Source organism: Galeopterus variegatus, unplaced genomic scaffold, assembly GCF_000696425.1.
Source record: "Galeopterus variegatus unplaced genomic scaffold, G_variegatus-3.0.2 Scaffold6994, whole genome shotgun sequence".
NCBI lineage: Eukaryota > Metazoa > Chordata > Mammalia > Dermoptera > Cynocephalidae > Galeopterus > Galeopterus variegatus.
The window spans coordinates 14,266-34,489 of NW_007733105.1; the positions used below are offsets into that span (position 1 = coordinate 14,266).

At 41.2% G+C, this 20,224-nt stretch overlaps 1 protein-coding gene and 1 pseudogene across 1 annotated transcript; one reads left to right on the forward strand and one right to left on the reverse strand.

The window, feature by feature from the left end:
- Window positions 1-1,401: 1,401 nt before the first annotated feature.
- On the forward strand, window positions 1,402-19,922 carry PSMB1 (proteasome (prosome, macropain) subunit, beta type, 1). Its single transcript, XM_008591526.1, has 6 exons — window positions 1,402-1,595; window positions 6,350-6,457; window positions 9,848-9,929; window positions 11,271-11,400; window positions 18,310-18,416; window positions 19,628-19,922. Exons 1-6 carry the CDS (start codon window positions 1,483-1,485, stop codon window positions 19,811-19,813), a joined length of 726 nt encoding a protein of 241 aa, XP_008589748.1. The 5' UTR covers window positions 1,402-1,482; the 3' UTR covers window positions 19,814-19,922.
- On the reverse strand, window positions 4,267-5,051 carry LOC103606964 (annotated as a pseudogene).
- Window positions 19,923-20,224: the final 302 nt, after the last annotated feature.

Here is a 20,224-nt window from a genome sequence, read left to right on the forward strand (position 1 = left end):
CCCACAATTTTTTTTTTTTTGTGACTGGTAAGGGGATCGCACCCCTTGGCTTGGTGTTGCCCGCACCCCGCTCAGCCAGTGAGCGCACCCACCATCCCGATATAGGATCCGAACCCGCAGCGGGAGTGCCGCTGCTCTCCCAGCGCCGCCCTCTTCCAAGTGAGTCACAGGATGGCCCCACAATTTTTTTTTTTTTGTGACTGGTAAGGGGATCGCACCCCTTGGCTTGGTGTTGCCCGCACCCCGCTCAGCCAGTGAGCGCACCCACCATCCCGATATAGGATCCGAACCCGCAGCGGGAGTGCCGCTGCTCTCCCAGCGCCGCCCTCTTCCAAGTGAGTCACAGGATGGCCCCACAATTTTTTTTTTTTTGTGACTGGTAAGGGGATCGCACCCCTTGGCTTGGTGTTGCCCGCACCCCGCTCAGCCAGTGAGCGGGAACCGGTCTGTATGTGGGATCCGAACCCTCGGGCGGGAGCGCCGCCATGCTTCCCAAGCGGCGCACTGTAGCAGTGCGCCACCGGGCCGGCCCCCCCACAATTTTTGATATAGCTGATTTTTTGGTACTAGTCCGTGTCTGTTGCTGAAAACAGAGCACCTCAGACTGGGCAATATATATGGAAATAAAACTTATTTCTTACAATCTTGGAGGCTGGGAAGTCCAAAGCCCAGAGAATGCATGTGGTGAGGATCTACAGAGAAACTGGGTATCACCTAGCGAAAAGGTAGGAGCAAGCCTGCTAACCTTCTCACACTCACCCACGATAACTCTTTTTATTTTTTATTTCTTATTTTTTTTTAATTTTTTAATTTTTTTAAAGATGACCGGTAAGGGGATCTTAACCCTTGAACTGGTGTTGTCAGCACCACGCTCTCCAAGTGAGCCATGGGCCATCCCTATGTGGGGATCTGAACCCGTGGCCTTGGTGTTATCAGCACCGCACTCTACCAAGTGAGCCACGGGCCGGCCCTATATGGGGATCCGAACCCGTGGCCTTGGTGCTATCAGCACCACGCTTTCCCAAAGTGAGCCACGGGCCGGCCCTCCACGATAACTCTTTACTCCATGAATGTATCAATCAATCCATTCAGGAGGGCTCACAGTCCAATCCCAAAAGCCTCATTCTTCAAATACCATAATTGGATTTCCCATCTTCTTAATGCTGTTACAGTGGGGGTCAAGTTTCCAACACATGAACTTTTGGGGGACACATTCCACCCACAGCAGCTAGACTTTTGAAAGTTTGTCCATCAGAATCGAATTCAAATGTTTTCTTAGGAAAAAACCCTTTACATGTCTTCCGCTTTCTTGGAATAGGCGGTGCCTGGCCGGGCCGGGGTGCCGCTGACCTCCTGGAGCAACGAGGAGTGCAAGATAGAGAAGCCCGCAGGGAGCGCGAGGAGAAGCCGGAAGTGGCGTAACTTCCGGCCGGAGCCGCCATCTCGCCGTGAGACAGCAGGAGCTGGAGCCGCCGCTGCGAGATGTTGTCCTCCGCAGTCATGTCCTGGGGACCCGGCAGAGACCTGGGGGTAGAGCCGCGCAGCGCCGCGGGCCCTTTACAGCTGCGCTTTTCGCCCTACGCTTTCAACGGGGGGTAAGAGCCCCGGGAGCCGCCGCATTCTCGCTCGCGCCCGCCCCCCCCCCCGCCTCGGCTCGTTCGGGGTCCCGGCGGGAAGGGCTGCCTTTGCCCCGCGGGCCTTGGTCCCCTGAGCCGAGTGCGTCCGCGCTGTCGCCCTGCCCTGGGGACTCCTCTGAGAATGCACCTTTCCTTCTCGTAGGGTCTGAGCGCATTTCTCAGGCCAGCAGGCGGAGGGGACGGAGAGGCTCACCATCTGCAGCTTACAAGTTGTGATTGGTCGGTCGGTGTTGTTAAGTGCACGGTTGTGTCTGTAGCCGAAATGTCTAATCACACATTTCTTTAGTCATTTTCTGCTATTGCAGGTAGAAGGTGGAGGGGCTGGCTGGTTGGCTCAGGTGGTTAGAGCGCGGTGTGGTAGCACCAGGGTCGACGGTTCGGATCCCCGTACCGGCCAGCCGCCAATTTTTTTTTTTTTTTTTTTAACTTTTTAAAGATGACCGGTAAGGGGATCTTAACCCTTGACTTGGTGTCATCAGCACCACGCTCTCCCAAGTGAGCTAACCGGCCATCGCTATATAGGGATCCGAACCCGTGGCCTTGGTGTTGTCAGCACCACGCTCTCCCGAGTGAGCCATGGACTGGACCGTGGCCAGACTTATTAATTTCATACGTCAGTGCCTCCCCCCCCCCACCTAAACGTTTAACTTAAGTTCAGAAAAAAATAAGAGACTTTTTACTATGTGTCTTCTTGGCATGTTACGTTCAGGTTGTTTTTGTTTTTTAAATTACTAGCTTTATCCTAAGCAATACTTTTCCTTGACAGTACTCTAAAGAGTTAAGGTGTAAAAAGACGCTCTATTCAGTACTTTTTGACAATGAAGAGCTGTAAATTGAAACAGTGGTCATAGTTTACCAATCAAACTTTGTGCCTTAAAACATACACACCCAATTCGAACAAACAAGAGGTTCTTTAAGAAAACGAGAAACATTAATCAGGTCCTTATGAATTTGAAATATTAATGCAGAAGTTTGGTGTATGTTAGAGAATGGGAAGACTGATTTTAGCTTTGGTTCTGTCGCTAAAGGTCAGTGTGGTCTTTGGGTGCCTCTCAACATCTTGAATCTAAATTTCCTTATCTTCCTTAGCTTCTTCATAGTTGAGAATCAAGAGAAACACATTTTGTAAATTGCAAGCACTTATCTTATTTAATCTTCATGAGAGGTGAATGTTAGATGGTATTAGCCCCATGGAGCACCTCTAGAAGTTAGACTGTACACAGAGCTGATGTGAAGTTGAGCCAGGACTTGAATTCATAGCTCTCGCCACTGAGTTACGTATGTATGCTTTTGCATTGAACTTCTTAACACTTCCTGTAGTTAAATTGTAAGGTGGGCTGTTAGACCCATTTCATAAGGCAGTTATAAATTCGTTTTTTTTAGAATTAAGCTGGCCTGTTCAGGGATGGATAGAACCCTGGACCTTGCTCTAACACCATGCTCATCAGCACCACACTCTAACAACTGAACTAAGCAGCCAGTCCATAAATTCGTTATAGTTAGAGTTTTCAAAGTGTTCAGTATTCAGTACTCATTACTCTCTTTTTAACACTTTGTAATTCAGCTTAAGGCATTGCTATACTAAAACTTGCTTACAAGTTTCTGATTATTCAATCAAGTTACCTTTTCTCAATTTTTGTTCTTTTTCTTCAGTTGTTATTGCAGCTGGTTCTCAGGCAGCCTTTGCTTCTACAAAATGAGCCTTAGTTCTCTACCTTTTTCTACTCTAACTCTTTAAATGTGGTTAAACCCCAAATCATTAGCCTCCATCCTTGTCACTCAGCACTCTCAACATCTCTCATCCCTAGGAGGATAATTTCCAAGTCAGTTTCTGTAATTCTGGCTCCTTCAATAAAACATTTCTACCTGGATGTTCTTTTTTTTTGATGCCTTAATTCAAATTTTTATTTTAGCACATCCTTAGGAGATTTAAAATACTCCAGAGCCCTGCTTACCTTCCTTTGTAATATGCTAAAATATCTCAGTCATGCACTTTATTACATTAAAACACAAAGCCAAAGAAAGCTACCTGTCCATGCACTATTCCCAACCCCCATACACCACAGGACTACTTTTTCTGTGGTGGATCCATGTGGCTTTTTATTTGATATTTTCAGTTTGTGTATTATTCCCAGTCAAGTGTTCTGTACTGGAATGCTCTGTCCAGTCACAAATCCCAAGGATATTTCATCCCAGCCTATCCAGATGAACTGCCAAATACCATCCAGATAATCTGCATTCAAATTGTTCCCAGTTCCCATTTTTAATCTTAAATTTCTCCAACGAATCTACCCTGGACAAGTACATACTATTACAAGGTACTATAAAAAAATAAGTTTAAGCTTTTTTCACTTACCTTCAGTCTAATGTGGAAGGCAGTTGCCTTTCTACTGTCTCAGAGCTCACTTATCCCCTCCATAAGGCCTTGTATTAAGATACATTAAAACACCGTTGTCTTCTAAATCGCTAACCACCATTACATATAGCTCTGACTTCCTTGTGCTCTGAAAATGCTGAATAACCTCCACCATTTTGAGCATATAGTAACTAAATTTAGGGCAATAAGTCTTTAAGCCACTTAAAAATACAAGAGTACAAATCTGCTTTTATTTATTCACTTTTCATTAATTTAAATCCTTGAGGGGTACAGTATCAAATGGATTCTGTATCCAATAGCCTTAGCGGGAAAGTTGCTTCGGAATTTGGCATGAACCATTCCACTGTTTCCATGGGCACAGGTTACCTTTCCCCAGATTGCTCTGGTTTTGTTTGGTTTGCCACCAGGAATCACCGTGTTCTTTGTTTTGTAAACATAAGCACATTTCTTGCCCAAGTAGAATTCAGTTTCATCTCAGGCATAAACACCTTCAGTTTTAAGAAGAGCCGTGTGCTCCTTTTGGTTCCAGAGACCCTGCTTATAGCCAGCAAAGGTGGCTTTGGACCACAGCCTTCCACACACATTTGCCTTTTAGAAGTCCTGTTCCCAGCAGGCCTCCACAGGCTGCAAGATGGCAGAGAGAGAAAGGCCTCTACCTGGGTTTTCTGCTCTCACCATAACTCAAGATAATAAAACAAAAAGCAAGCTAATATTTCTCTCAATCTCCTCTCCTCCTTTAAAATATTCCTTATAATTATGCCATCATTCCGCTCATCCAAGTTTAAGATCTTGGATGTTGTCATTAGTTTTCCCAGTTCCTGACATGTTTAGGTGATACAAAAACTTGTCCATTTAGTGTGCTTGTAATGTTTTCTTGGATTTACCCAGTTTCTTCCTATTTACCCTGCTACCTTTCTATTGCATTCGTCTTATTGGAACAGTGCCTGTCCCATTTCACATATTAACATTATCAGAGTAGTCTTCTTAAAACCCCACTTTGCAAGTGGAACTTTTCTCACTCTTGCTGGAACCTTCATGGTTTCCAGCAAAAATGCCCAAATCTTTAGCTTGGCATTTGGGATCTTCTTTAGTAGGATTCCTGTCCATCGCATAAGCCTTAATGTCCCTCCACCCACACAAAAAGTGCCACCTGAATAAGTTGCTCGAATGTACTATTTGAATTATTACCTGTTTCTCTTTTCCCTCAGTTCTTATTACCTGGGATGCCATCCTTTTCTACTTTACAGGTTAAGCACAAATCCCACCACTTATGTTATGTGGGGCATTGTGCTAGGTGCTTTATGTAAATTATGTCACTTATTTATCACCATTGCTTTGTAACACAGGTACTGTTATCATCAACTTGCACTTGGAGAATTTGTCCAAGGTCACAGCTAACAAGTGTCAAGGATAGGTCTCTGTCTCAGGTCAATCTCAGGTACTTAGTCATCACACTCTGCTGCCTCATGTGTATGCCACAATGATCAAAGCGAACACTTACTAGAGGACCAGCTATATACCAGGCACTCTTATAACAGCTTTATGATTATTAACTCATTTAATCCTTGTAACATCCTTGTGACGTAGCCGCTATTATGATCTCTGTTGTATATATGAGGAAACCGAGGCATTGATAAGTTAGGTAACTTGCCCCTAGCCTCATATCTGCTAAGTGAGAGAACCAGCATTAGAACCCAGACAGCCTGCTTTTGGAATTCATGCTGTAAGCTATCTTAAATGGTACAACCATAAAGGGAAAGGTTTGTTCTTTGTTCATTTGTCAACAGATAATTGAGTGTCTGCTGTGTACTAGACGTTATATAAGGCCTTGCATATAAAGAAATGAAAAAAGCTAATCCCCTTGTATAGCTTGTGTTGTAGTACCACTGTCTATACAGTCAAGGGCACTGACATGGTGTCTAGTTGTTTTACCATTATCAGTACCTTGCATAAAGTAAGTATTTAATTTTTTGATGATGATGATAATTCAGTGGCTTTTCTGTTACCTCCTGCCAATGAGCCTTTGCCCTGATTTTAGGCTTATGTTTTTTTCCGGATGACTTGTAGCAAGGGGTCCTTTCTCTCCTGATCTTTCCTCTTCCATTTGAGTCCTGTTCTTGCTCCCATCCAGTGAACTTTATCCCAGTATCTGCTGTGGAGCATGTATCCTTGTAGCAAGGGGTCCTTTCTCTCCTGATCTTTCCTCTTCCATTTGAGTCCTGTTCTTGCTGCCATCCAGTGAACTTTATCCCAGTATCTGCTGTGGAGCATGTATCTGGAGAGAGAGGATTACCATCATGAAGAATTAATTCATTTTCTTTCCTTTTTTCCTCAGTACTGTTTTGGCAATTGCTGGAGAAGATTTTTCAATTGTTGCTTCTGACACTCGATTGAGTGAAGGGTTTTCAATTCACACCCGGGACAGCCCAAAATGTTACAAATTGTAAGTAAATACTTCTAAGGACACATTTCACAACACCTTTGTGATAACTTAATCCTGCAAGAGATTCCACTTATAAATGATTTGTTTCATGAGTTTTTAGTTTGCCTGTTGTTAGCTCATTTTGTGTTTTTGCTAGAAAACAATTTTCTAAGTTGGTGTTTCCTAGTAATTCAGTGTGTGGTCTTTATAATATTTGCCATACCTAGGTACCAGCAGTGCTTTTGCTAACTAGTGGATTGAATTATGCCCCCGCAAAACTCATTGAAGCTTAAATTGTGTCCCCCTAAGTTTTATGTATTAGAAACTTAGCCCCCATTGTGACTGTTAAGAGGGTGGGAAATCCTGTTGTGGTAATTGAAAGGTGAAGCCTTGAAGAGGTGATTGGATTGTAGGACTGTGCAGTAGTTAATGGATTGAACATGGTGGTCAAGTACGTGGTTCTGAAGGCTTTTAAAGAAGGGGAGAGTCTGTCTCTCTCTCTCTGCTTCCATCATCTTGCCATATGAGACCCCTGGGTCACTATTGCCACCACTTTAGACTTCCCAGTGTCAGAAACTGTAAGCAATAAATTTTGTTTTTCTTTACAAAATACCAAGTTGCATGTATTTTGTTATAAGCAACAAAAATGGACTAATATAGTAACGTAAATGTTTTTATGCCAGTATTGTGAAAAATTTCAAATATATAACAAAGGTAATAGTGAACACCCATATGCCATCACCTAGATCTTACCATTAGCATTTTACTGTAGTTACTTTATAGCACATATCTTTCCATCCCTTTATTCATTTGTCTGAGTCCATTTTGTGCTGCTGTAACAGAATACCACAGACAAGATAATTTATAATTAACAGAAATTTATTGGCACATGATTCTGGAGGCTGGAAAGTCCAAGACTGAAGAATTGGCATCTGGCGAGGGCCTTTGTGCTACATCATCACATGGCACAAGGGCAAAGAGAGGGAGTGTGAGAGAGAGTGTGCAAGAGGGGGCCAATCTACTCCTGGATTCTGGAGGCTGGAAAGTCCAAGACTGAAGAATTGGCATCTGGCGAGGGCCTTTGTGCTATATCATCACATGGCACAAGGACAAAGAGAGGGAGTGTGAGAGAGAGTGTGCAAGAGGGGGCCAATCTACTCCTATGCTGATGAGTTTCGTTCGTTCATTCGTGAATGTGGCGCCCTTATGACCTAAACACGTCTTAAAGGTCTCACCTCCCAGTACCATCACAGTGGCAATTAAATTTCAACATGAGTTTTGGAGGGGACAAACATTTAAACCATGACACCATTAATCTGTTAAATGTTTTTTAAATCTGCCCCCCCCCTTTTTTTTACCTGAAGCGTTCAGTTTAGATACCCTAAGCAATTATATTTGTGGCTCAAAGTTTTAATGGGCTAGCCATATTTTTTCTAAAACTGATGAAAATCCATATATGTTGAAAGAAAGAACATCTGTGTAAGTTACTCAAGTGCATCTTGCACATTAGCAGTGGTTCGTATTTAATAGTTTTGAAAATGCTTGTAAATGGTCATTAGTTCCTAGGTTAGTCACAAAAGCCTATTAAACCTGAATTGTGGTAGGAATGGGATTGATGAGGTTTGGGTCCTTTGGACAGGACCTTGTGATATTGCAGGGACTAGGTGAAGAAGAGACAGCTCTGTCCTCTGTCCTAGTGCCAGGAATGGCTCACATCTTAACCTAAAAAACTGTTGAAGTCTGTCTTCATCACCCCAGTTCTTTTTCTGTCCACTTCTTTCATCTCTTTCTCCTCTCCGCTAGTTTCATTGTGCTTCCATGTTACCTTTTTCCCTCTTTTAAGATGTAAAATTTAATTTAAAAGCAGTATTATAAGTAAAATTTAAAAAAATAATATAGATACCGTCCTTGTGCAAGCTTTAGCTCACCTTGGTAACATCTGTTTTAGTGTGTGTGCTACTGAAGTGAACACCCATTCTTTTGTTATGAAATATTTTAGGTAGATAGAGAATATTAACAAATACCTATGTACTCCTTATCCCATGCCCTTTGGAGCTGACCTAGAGCCAAGCGAGCCTCTTCCTGGCCTATTTGATTCTCTATATTCACTCTTTACTTTTTGCATGAAAACTCCCATTCCTTTGATGCACCTGGATATTTGGGAAAAGCTTCTTGAAGTTCAAAGATTTTGTCCTTCCCCGTTGGTATTGTCAACCCATCTTGGTAGTAAAGGCAGTAAAGCCGTATGGGAGTTTGGAGGTTTTTAACTCTGCAGTGAGGTTAGTTGTAGGGATGGATCAGGAATTGTTGGTGTTGACCCCAGAGGTGTCAGTGGCTCCCTAGTAGGACAAGTATGGTTTGTATGTTTGTGTGAGTCATTCATAAATCTCCAAAAGGAAGAGTTTATCATGTGGTCTCTGCTAAATATTTCTTGACAAGATTGGTTGAAGTTTTCTTATAGTGGTAGAAGGATTTGAGAATTTTTGAGATACAGGGTTGAATTTGTATGGATGTAGTAAAATTTAATCAGTTCCTTACTGATGGACATTTTTGTTTTGTTTGGGGGAGCTATTAAAATGTATTCTCACAGGTAAGCTTAGATCATATCTTTACAAATTTATATGAGTATATTGATGGAATAGATTTCTAGTGGAGTTATTGAATGAAAGTGATGTGCATTTAAATTTTTACTATATGCTGCCAAATTATCCATCTAGAAAGTTAGACCAGTTTATACTGAGTCCAGGTTTCTGAAGAGTACCCATATTCCACAACCTGACCAGCATTAGATAGGCATTATTAGCCAGTTTAATCAGTTGAAATCATCTCTTGTTTAGATTTGCATTTCTGAGTGACATAGAGCCTTTTTTATGTTTATGGTGACTTGTGTCTTTTTTTCCTGTGGCTTACGTGTTCACAGAAGTTTACCCATCTTTCCATCATGTTTTGAATGCTTTCCTTATTTGTAGGAATCGTTTATGGACTAAGGAAATTAAAATTAGACTTTGGTTGTATGTGCTACCAATATTTTAACTGTTCATCACATTTTTCTCTGTAATTTTAAATTTTTAGATGTCAAATTTGTGAAACTTCTCTGGGGCCCTTGGATTGTATTATATTTAAATCAGCCTCCCCCAGCCCAAGATTGTTTAAAAAAATTCACCCATTTAATTCATTCATAGTTGCATTTTTTTATTGTCTTTGATCTACCTATAATTTATTTGGCGTACAGTGTGAGATGTAGGTATACATTCCACCCCCCCACCCCACCCCAAAAAAGAGCTGGGTAGTTGTCTCATTACCATTTTGGGAATAATGGGAATAGAGTTTTAAATTTAAAGTTGCCCAAGACATGTTTTGCTTTACTGTCTAACCAAAACAACTCAATTTCCTGAAATGTGCTTTTTACAGAACAGACAAAACAGTCATTGGGTGCAGCGGTTTTCATGGAGACTGTCTTACCCTGACAAAGATTATTGAAGCAAGACTAAAGGTAGATGCTTTTATGTATGTCTACGCTATTAAAAACTAATAAAAATTCATGAGATTCTTTTAAGCCTACAGCATGACTGTTACTCAGAATATTTGGAGAAGCACTGGGTTAGCAGGTGAAACTATATTGTATCCTAGAAATGAAATGAAACCATTAATGCAAGATCTTTAAAGTAGCATAATATGAAACTACAGTACATTCCACTTGTTAAAATCTCTATACCATATAAAGGGTTGGTTCTCTGTTGTTTGAGAGGTAGCCTAGGAGGGACACTGCTTCTGCAGATACTCTTCCCTCAGAAATAAACAATATATGCGTTTCTGCGGCAGGAGATAGCCCAGGCAGGCTTTTAGACATGAGCTTGGCTTGGAAAACCATCCATTGGCATATTTTTCCTCTTCACAGCATAGTGATCTTAGTTGGCAGGACTTGTGAACTCAAGTAGGAAGGAATAAGCCAGGAGCTTAGATGAGAGGCACAGAATAAACCATTGACTCCTGTCACCCCACAAGCTTCAATGGATAGCTAACTAACAGAAGGTTTGACATGAAAACATTAGGGGTGATCATGTTCTTTTTTGCCCATTAGTCTAATATATTGTCTTCCCAAGATCCTATTTTGGATACTTGTGTTCCCCACCATAGATGCTTTGAGGATAAAGACCACTGTTCTGTATTAGGATCATGCACATTAAGGATGGTACCCTTATATCTTCTGTTCTCATACGTGTCTGCTCTACAAAGAGAGGGACTTAATATCTGGGACTGATCAGGGGTCAGCAGACTTTTATCTATAAAGGACCAGATAGTAAATATTTTCAGCTTTATGGGCCATTTGGTCTCTGCCACAGCTACTCACCTCTGCTGCTGTAATGAAAAAGTAGCCATAGACAATATGTAATGAATGAATGTGGCTGTGTTCCAGTAAAACTTTACAGAAACAGGCAGTGGGCTGGATTTGGCCCACAGTCTATAGTTTGTTGACTACGGGTCTAGATGCAGAGAGAAGGAGAGAGAGATTTGGAACACTCTCCCCAGGTCACCTTGTATGCCCTGTCTGCATTTGCTCTTGAATCATTGGTGCCTGTGATAAGGGCAGCATGGAAAGCAGGGTCTTTAAACCAGAGAGCTGAGGGCAAACGCAGCATACTTTTCCTTAAAATTTTTATATCCCCAAATTATAGGGTGTAATAAATAATTTTATCTTACTGGTATTGAGTTTGATCATGAAGGAAACAGGCATGCTGTCCCCTTTCACTGAGATGTGCACTTTGTACACCGTTTGTTGTTCTAGTCTATAATCCTATCTCTACATGCCTGTGATTTTTATCAATAATTGCAGATGTATAAGCACTCCAATAATAAGGCCATGACTACGGGGGCAATTGCTGCGATGCTGTCTACAATCCTGTATTCAAGGCGCTTCTTTCCCTACTATGTTTACAACATCATCGGTGGACTTGATGAAGAAGGTACAATTCTTTCTTTCTGGAAAATGGAGTGGGGTGGCATTTCCTAGATGTGTGTGTTTCCATCCAGAGTTGAAAAGAACCATAAACAACATGTAGCCCAGTACCTTCATTTTCTGAAAATGAAAGTGATGAAGATACTGAAGCTAAAAGGAGGAGAAATGACATTTAAGGGCACGCAGCAAGTGGTGTATTAAAGCTCTAATAGTGAATGTTTTACTGTTTGCACAGGATCTTGCGTGAATTAGTAGTAGATAATTTGCCTTTTTATCTTACGGAAAGAAATCGGACCTAAAGAAGCTTGACCTAAATATGATTCTTAGTAATGACAATTTATTAACAAACATACTTCAAAAAGTTTTTGAAAAGTGATGTCTTTAAAGTCATTTGGGTCATTAAATGACCTAGAAGTCAGTAAATACATGCATTTTCCCCGGAACCTTTTTGAAACACATCTTATTTTCGGTCATAGACCAGGAGTGCCTGAGAAAATCAGTCTTGTTACTTGACATTTTTGACCCAAAGCTACGTTACCCTATCATGGGCATTGATGTTTTCCACCAGTTCTGATTTGGATTGGCTTTTGGTTGCTTCGAAAACCAAATACATTTTCTCAGGACAGATCTGTGCAACTGGGCCGGCCCATGGCTCACTCGGGAGAGTGCGGTGCTGATAACACCAAGGCCCCGGGTTCGGATCCCATATAGGGATGGCCGGTTAGCTAATTGGGTGAGCGTGGTGCTGACAACACCAAGTCAAGGGTTAAGATCCCCTTACTGGTCATCTTTTAAAAAAAAAAAAAAAGATCTGTGCAACCATTTAAAATAGTGCATTGCGGGCCGGCCCGTGGCTCACTCGGGAGAGTGCGGTGCTGATAGCACCAGGGCCGCGGGTTCGGATCCCATATAGGGATGGCCGGTTAGCTAATTGGGTGAGCGTGGTGCTGACAACACCAAGTCAAGGGTTAAGATCCCCTTACCGGTCATCTTTATAAAAAATAAATAAATAAATAAAAATAAAATAAAATAGTGCATTGTGATAAGAAGTTACAGAAATGCCTGGATGAGGATGTCGTTGGAGTAAGTTCATGTTCTGTGTTCCATCTGGCTAAACCTGTGGCTGGAATTGCCTCAAAAGTGGCAGTAGGGGAGTTCCTATAAGAGACTGCCCCAAGGCCAGTTGGGATTACAAAGAAGGAAGCACTCAATGCCAGGGTGATATTATGGTAACTTACATAGAGAGTGCTGCAGTGATTGTCACTACGGATAGCAAGAAAAGAAGTTCCACCTAGGTATGTCTGCAATGAAGAGGTCCAGTTGTAGAGTTTATGTGAGGGTTTAAGGAATTTGGCTCAGGCCCAGGGCTAGTTTCTACATGTTTACAAACAGCATTAATCTCTCAGTGTTTTCAAGCAGCAACCTAAATAGCTTTATCAGTGCCTGGGAGTGTACAAGGCCTGACTTCAGTTCAAGCTTCCATGGGAGAACAAGCAGCTGGCCAGGTCACAGAATGGTCAAGGCACTATGTGTTCCTCAGGCAGGACATAGAAAGCGAGGGGACCTGGAGACCCTACAATCTGTGAGGGGAAATTCTGGGTAAGAAGGGGTCTGGCTTTTCTCAGCTCCTTATCTCTCAACGAGGTTTTTTTTCTGTCCCTCTCTGACCCCTCATTTTATCTACAGTAGTTTAGGTATAGACAGATTGGGTTGACACAATTTCTTTTTAAGGCTTTCAAACTTACTTGAAAACTAAGAAAATGTAAAGTGTAGAAATGGTAAGTAGAAGTGAATTACGTGTAACCTAGGCAATTAAATTTCAGTCACAGATTAGCTTCCCTCACCTAGTGTGCTGGATGCTGCTGATGCCTCTTTTGACTGACTTTATGTCTGGCTTGAATGTCAGGTTAATAGATTCACATTTTAGCAACATCACAATAGCTACCATTGAATTTCAGCAAGCTGGACAATGTCCTTTGAGTTTTTCTGAGAGTCAGAGGGACTAATCTGGGAAAGCTCACATCTGTTGAACAGCAGACCCAAGATTTGGGTTTGGGCCTGTATGACTTCAGAGCCATGTTCTTTGGTTTTCATGGGACAGTGTTTCAAGTTTTGGTGGTATTCTCAGGTGTGTCTAGAACTGTCTTTCTAATCTTTCTCTTTGTTTGGTTTGCTTTAATTATCCTTTAATTTTTATTATATAGAGGAATTTGTGTATATAATAAAGCAGTCTTCTGCCTTCTTTTTCCATTGCCCCAAGACAGTTTTCAGCTCTTTTACATGTATTTTCCAAAATACTGTACTTGTACTTCATTCTTTTAAGAAACCATCTTTTGGTGTTTTGTTCTGGTAGGTGATGGTATCTTTTGTGGTATCTTTTGGTTCTCAGCTCTTTTGTGTTCTCTTCCTCATGAGCATCCTTCTACAGGAGGTACACTTTTGATAAAGTACATATTTCATATTTTTATTATAACCAGATAAATATTGATCTTTGTTGTACCAAGTAGTACGCTGTTTCATTCCTTATACAACTTTTGTTTTTTCTGTAAATATCTAATGGGCTTGGATTTCTTTAAACATTTTGTTCTTTGCACGCACTCTGAATACGATTCATCCCACAGTCAAAGCTCGCATGATCTGTGGACCCCTCTGCCTCTTGTTCCAGGATGGACCAGTTCCTTTAGGCCTACCTTGCTGCCATCCTGGGGCTTCTTTGGCTATCACCATGGGAGTTTTTTTTTGGCTTATTCTTGGCATTGGATTCCCTGTTTCCTGGATCTCATGCTTTCCTCTTGGTTTATTTCCTTATTTTGGTGGTGTACATCTCCCATGAGATTTCTGAAAAAGAAAAAAAAAAAAATCAGGGGACCTTTTTTGAGAGTTTGCTTTTAGGATCTTTACCCTGGTGTTCTAAAATTTCATAGTGATGCGCCTTGTCTAGGGTCTTTTCTCATTTATTGTGTCCTCTTTCTTTACCTTTTTCTCTCCTCTTCCTCCAACCCCCTTCTTTTCCTCCTCTTTGCCTCCCCACCTTCTCCACAAATACCTGGGTGATTACCCTATATTTTCTTATTTTTTGCCCTACATATTGTCTATCTCTTGGTCTTTTTATATTCCTGATGAAGATTTCCTCAACGATAACTTTTCATCCATTACTGAATGCTTTTATTTCTGGTGTCATTAATTTCCAAGAGCTTTTTCTTATTTTCTGGCTCTATTTTTATTTTTTTAATTTTCCTGGTTTTGTTAGATATTTTTATACTTTCTTTGACATTTTCTTGTGTTCTCTGCATTTTGTCAGATTGCTTTTTTTCATTTTGTTTACTTTTGGCCTCCATCTTCTATGTTGGAGGCTTCCCTCAAATTTCTGTTGATTTTTGGCTGTCCATTCATATTGAAGAATAATATACCAAAATCTGATTGTAAAGGTCTGTGTTAGCGTGGCTTGTCAGCTGACAGGCTTCACCTGGGTGCTTAGGTAATCAGCATTTCCTTCAGATGAAGATTCCTTAAATCATTTGCCAGGGGTGGGGTGAGGGGAGAAGCCCTCTAGACCTATGAAAAGGAAGCGAGCTGGAGATCTCTGCTGAGCTTATGTCAGCTTTCCATTTTATGCTTTGTTTTTTTTCCTGCTCTCTACCCCTAGCTACTCTGAGCCTGGTGCCCCTAAGTCCAGAGCCTCTGCTAATGTTTTGAGACTTTGTCTCCTGTGTTGATGGAGGTGGGGACCTTCAGGACAGTGTGGTCAGCAGCCATCTTACTTGACCTCTGTGCCTTTACTCTCTTAGCCGCTGTCAGGCTTTTAAAAATTTTTACCCCCAGAGTAAAAATGGCTGTAGTTTTTCTGCAATGAAAATCGTAAGTACGTACATATTTATACACACACTCATGCACTGTTAAATAAGTAAGACTGTGGTATGTATGGTTTTTTGTAACCATACATTGGATATATTATCATGGAGATTTAAGCTAGTGAACATAGACACAGATAATGATTTTTAATGGCTGACTTACACAGTGTGTGGCTATACCATAATTTACCTAAGCTGTAAAGGGCATTTAGATTGTTTCTAGTTTCCTTAACATAAACAATACAATGATCATCCTTATACATACATTTTTATGTTCTTCTCTGATTATCCTTATCTTGTTGGAGTAAATTCCTAGTTAGTTATTGTGTCAGAGGAATTTTTTTCTCATTTTGTTGACATTACTGGCCTGTCCTTCAGAAATGGTGTTGCAATACACTTCTACCAGCAGAGGGCATGAGTACCTAATTTTTATGTATCCTTCCCAGTATCAGAATTAACACATTTTAAAGCACATCTTTGCCCATTAAATATTTTATTGTTTTAATTTATATATATTTGGGGGCATCTTTTCCTATGTATATTGGCCTCTTTCATTTCTCCTTCATATTAACCTTTGCTCATTTCCTTATTTGCAGTTTAGTCTTACTGATTTACAAAACCTCCATTCAACTGTGTCAGCCCTCTGAAAGGAATGTAGTAGGTGCCTCCCAAGAGTGTTCTTTCTTCTTACTTTTGGGGGATGTCTTTTGCTGCACAGAAGTTTCTGAGTTTCATACAGTCAAATCCATCAGTTTTTTCTTTATGGCATTGAGTTTCCTACATTGTTAGAAAGGCCTTCCCCATCCAAAGCTTACCTGTGTTTCTTTCCAGGAGTTGGCTGATTTTTATATTTTACATTGAAGTCATTGTGATTTGTGGAATTTATTTTGGTGAGGAAAAGCACTTCATCATGATTTGTGCCATTCTGCACTGGTGTTACAAATGTCTCTCTTGCTTTCCTAGGGTGTCTTGGAAGCTTTGCTTTTGGACATTTCCTGCCCTCTCTTGTTTGTTTTCCTCGAGTCTGTTGTGTGTGGTTTTCTGAGATTGGTTCTACCCTTGAGAAAAGCTTTTGCACCTTGTTTTACTTGTTGCCTGATGGGATCGTTCTTTTGCCTTTACACCTCATATCTCTTTCTTTATTAGTGTGTCGAGGTTAATGGACTGCTCACTGTGATCTTTCTTGTCCCAAGTTTGCTTCCAGCAAAAACACTTTCCCATGTTTTTTTAGGTGCTGCCTTCTCCAGCTGGGAATTCAATCATATGATTCTGCAATGGAAAAAAAATACACAAAGCTAACGGTTGCAGTTGTCCATGGATAGTAAGGAGATGTCTCTAGCTCATATCTCCTGGGGCAGCTACTAGAGTGTTTCAGCTCTTGTGTAATGTGTTTTCAAAATCAGTTACATCTTTTTAAAGTCATACCTCATAGATGGTTCATAATTTCTCACACCCAGAACACAGTTGTTTTTAAAAGCCCTTTTTTAAAATTGCAAAGTGACATGTTCTTTGTAATAAGCAATACAGAAGTGTGCAAAGTGATTCCCTTCTTGGCTTTCCTCCAGTCCTGTGCTCAAAGATAACCAACTACAGTTTATCTTTCCAGACGATGTGTGCTTATACACACATATATGCAGGTTTTTTATGCTTTTAAACAAAAGTAGGATCATACAATACACATTACAGAACTCTTCATTTTATGTTGTCTTGTGGATATGTTGCCTCGTCCCATCATAAGCACATAAGTCCTCCTCTTCCTAGGCTGCCAAATAATAGTAATCACTTGCTCTTCTAACATATAAGGAACACATTTGGAGTACTAGAAATTACCTTGGGTATTGTATGCAGGTTACCTCATTACCTCATAACTCCCTGAGGTGATCGTGTATATCATACCTGCGTCACAGCTGAAACAAGGCAGTCTGAGCAGGCCACATGGTCAGCATGTGGGGGACGCAGGATTCATGCCTAGGCAGACTGGCTCCAAGGTTTCTCTCACCTTTTAACCCTGTTGTGCTTTTCATTATGTGGGTATACCATTTTTCTACTAGTGGATTTTTGGTTGCTCGTAATTTTTTGCTCTTTTAAATAATACAGAAATGTCCTCCTTGTTCCTATTGCTTTATGTGTTTATGTAAGCGTTTTTGTAGAATAAATCCTATTACACAAGTGAGATTATCACTGGATTATGGGGTACATACTTTTCCATTTTGATAGATTCTGCTGCCAGATTGCTCTTCAAAAAAGGCATAATTTATGCTCACTTTAGAAGAGTCTGAGAGGTGCATTTCGCCATCCACTCCCATTTCTTTGTAACTTGTGTTAAGAATGGGTGAATTCAGATTCTGTTTTTCTCACCAAAAAAAAAAGTGATTCTTTATAACTCCAGTAGTGCAAAGCAAGTGGTTACATTTTAAGCAAAGGTAAATTTTTGTGGGTGGCATTTGTGTTTATATGAAATTCCTCCTTTATTAAAATACTGGTTTTTATAGGACTGATGCTAAAGAGTATGGTTACTATTAATTAAAACATGAACAAGTAAGTTTTCTGTGTGATTGCTCACATATTTAGCACTAGGAAAAAAGTTTTTTACTATTCTTTCACTAGGAAGATTTTAAACTATCAAGTCTATACAAAAACTATACTACTTTGTTTTTTAGGAATGTCATGAGGAGTTTTGGTCAGAATTTAGAGCAGGACCTATTAACCAGTGCATCTGTGAAACCACCTACATGTTGGGGGGCGGGGGGCAGTGCACAGGTTGGCAGTTGGTGACATTAGCTGAAGAGAGCATAAAGTTTCCGGTAGGCAGGTTAGCCACAGTATCTGAGCATCAGTGTGGGCCTCTTGGCTCTGACCACATTCCGAGTTCTTTTGGTGGAGGTGAGGAGCCAGGCTGTCTGCTGGGTGTCACCTGTACACAGTAAATGTGTTCTGACTGTTGGCTGAAATTTTAGCCAAGTTGGTAGTCCACTTTGTATCACAGTTTGACTGGATTTATTTTTACCATGATTTGGAATTGTGATCGGGATACCATCCTCATGGAGACTGTTTTCCGCTTTAAGGGAAGGGAGCCGTGTACAGCTTTGACCCGGTGGGGTCCTACCAGAGAGATTCCTTCAAGGCTGGAGGCTCAGCAAGTGCCATGCTTCAGCCGCTGCTTGACAACCAGGTAATGAGACTGAGTCAGGTGGTCGAGATGTTCAAGTGAAGTGCTTTCCTCCACGTTCTCCTCTTCATTAGGAGAAGGGAGAAACAAAGCCTTTCTTACAGATTACTGCGGGGTTTGTTTGGCTGGTTTGCCCTCCCACACCTTCCCATCTGTGTGTGTTCTAACAGCTCTGCTGGGGTTCTCACCTGCGCCCATGGCTTTGATTTTTTTCCTGTATTCTCATGACATCCACATTTTTTACATCCGCAGTGATTGGTCCATGTTTTCAATTCTCTCCTTGCCGTCTTTACCTGAAGGTCATGAAAATGTCTTTCTCCCCCTTACTCACCATTTCTTTGTCACTTAGTTGTGTATTCTAACTGCCAGGTGTATTTTTACATTTTCATTACTGCTCGCTAAATTCAGACCTGCATTACTGGATTATTGAGTTTCTTTCCTGACATCCTTTCTGCCTCCAAGCTCACTTCCCTGATGCACCTGCTCACTTTTCCAAAATATGTTGCATGTTGCTGCTCCTCTGCTTATTGCTTTTCTGCCACACACTCACCCTGCTTTTTTCTGAATGATATGTGTATTAGTCCATTCCTGTTGCTTATAACAAAATACACGGAACTGGGTAATTGGTAAGAAAATGAAATTTATTGCTAGGAAGTCCAAAATCTAGGAAACACATCTGGTGATCGTGTTGGGGGTGGCAGCAGTAACCCAGGGGTCTCACATAGCGGAGCAGAGAGAGACTTAACCTCTCGTGCTCTTCTTCTTTTTTTTTTTTCTTTTTTTTTTTTTTCGTGTCCGGCAACGGATTGCAACCCTCAGTGTCGCGCCCGTACCGGACCGGGACCGGCAACAGGATCGCAACCCTCGGTGCTGCGCCCGCACCTCGCTTCTAGTAGACTTAGTTGATGCCTGCTTGGGGCTCTATAGCTTTTCTTTCCTTCTTAGTTAAAGGACATTCTCTTGTAATACTGGCATATGTCCACCTCTCTAGATTATGTACTTCTCAAGAATTGGATCTTTGCTGGGGAATATTTGTCAGGTTTCCGGTATGTGTAATTCAGCTGGTCTGGAGGGGTTTTAGTCTGAGGGACATTTTAATTTTGTGTGATGTATTCGTTATAAATCCTCAGACATGGGAAGATATTGGGGGAGGCTTGAACCTTCCTTTATACTTACTGTCACGTGACACCTCATACGAATTTCCTGTCCACCAGGTTGGTTTTAAGAATATGCAGAACGTAGAGCATGTCCCACTGTCCTTGGACAGAGCAATGCGGCTAGTGAAAGACGTCTTCATTTCTGCGGCTGAGAGGGACGTGTACACAGGAGACGCACTCAGGATCTGCATTGTGACCAAAGAGGGCATCAGGGAGGAGACCGTCCCCTTGAGGAAGGACTGATTTGCGTGCTGTGATTATTAATCAGTTCAAAACGGAACTGTTGGGCAAATTTGTTTAATTAAAAAAGAAACCTGAAATACTCGTTTCATTATAATGTATCTCTAAGCAAGACTGATTTAGGAAGTAAAATTTCTTTTCATTTTCTTTATTCTTCCCACACTTTTCTACCTTTCAGAGGTTATTTTTGTATTTTAAGAATGAAAAACAGGTCATGTCGGGTTTTCCTTACATTTATGAGCAAGGAATTTGTTTGGAAAAGTTGACTTTTTTGGCCAACTCATCTTATGAAGAAGGCTCTTGATCCACCAGCTTGCCTGAAGGGGCCTCTAAACTACCCAGAAGAGGCAGTGTTTATTGGTGTTTTATTAAGACTTTAATGGATGTAAGTGGAATATCTTAAGATTTTTTCAT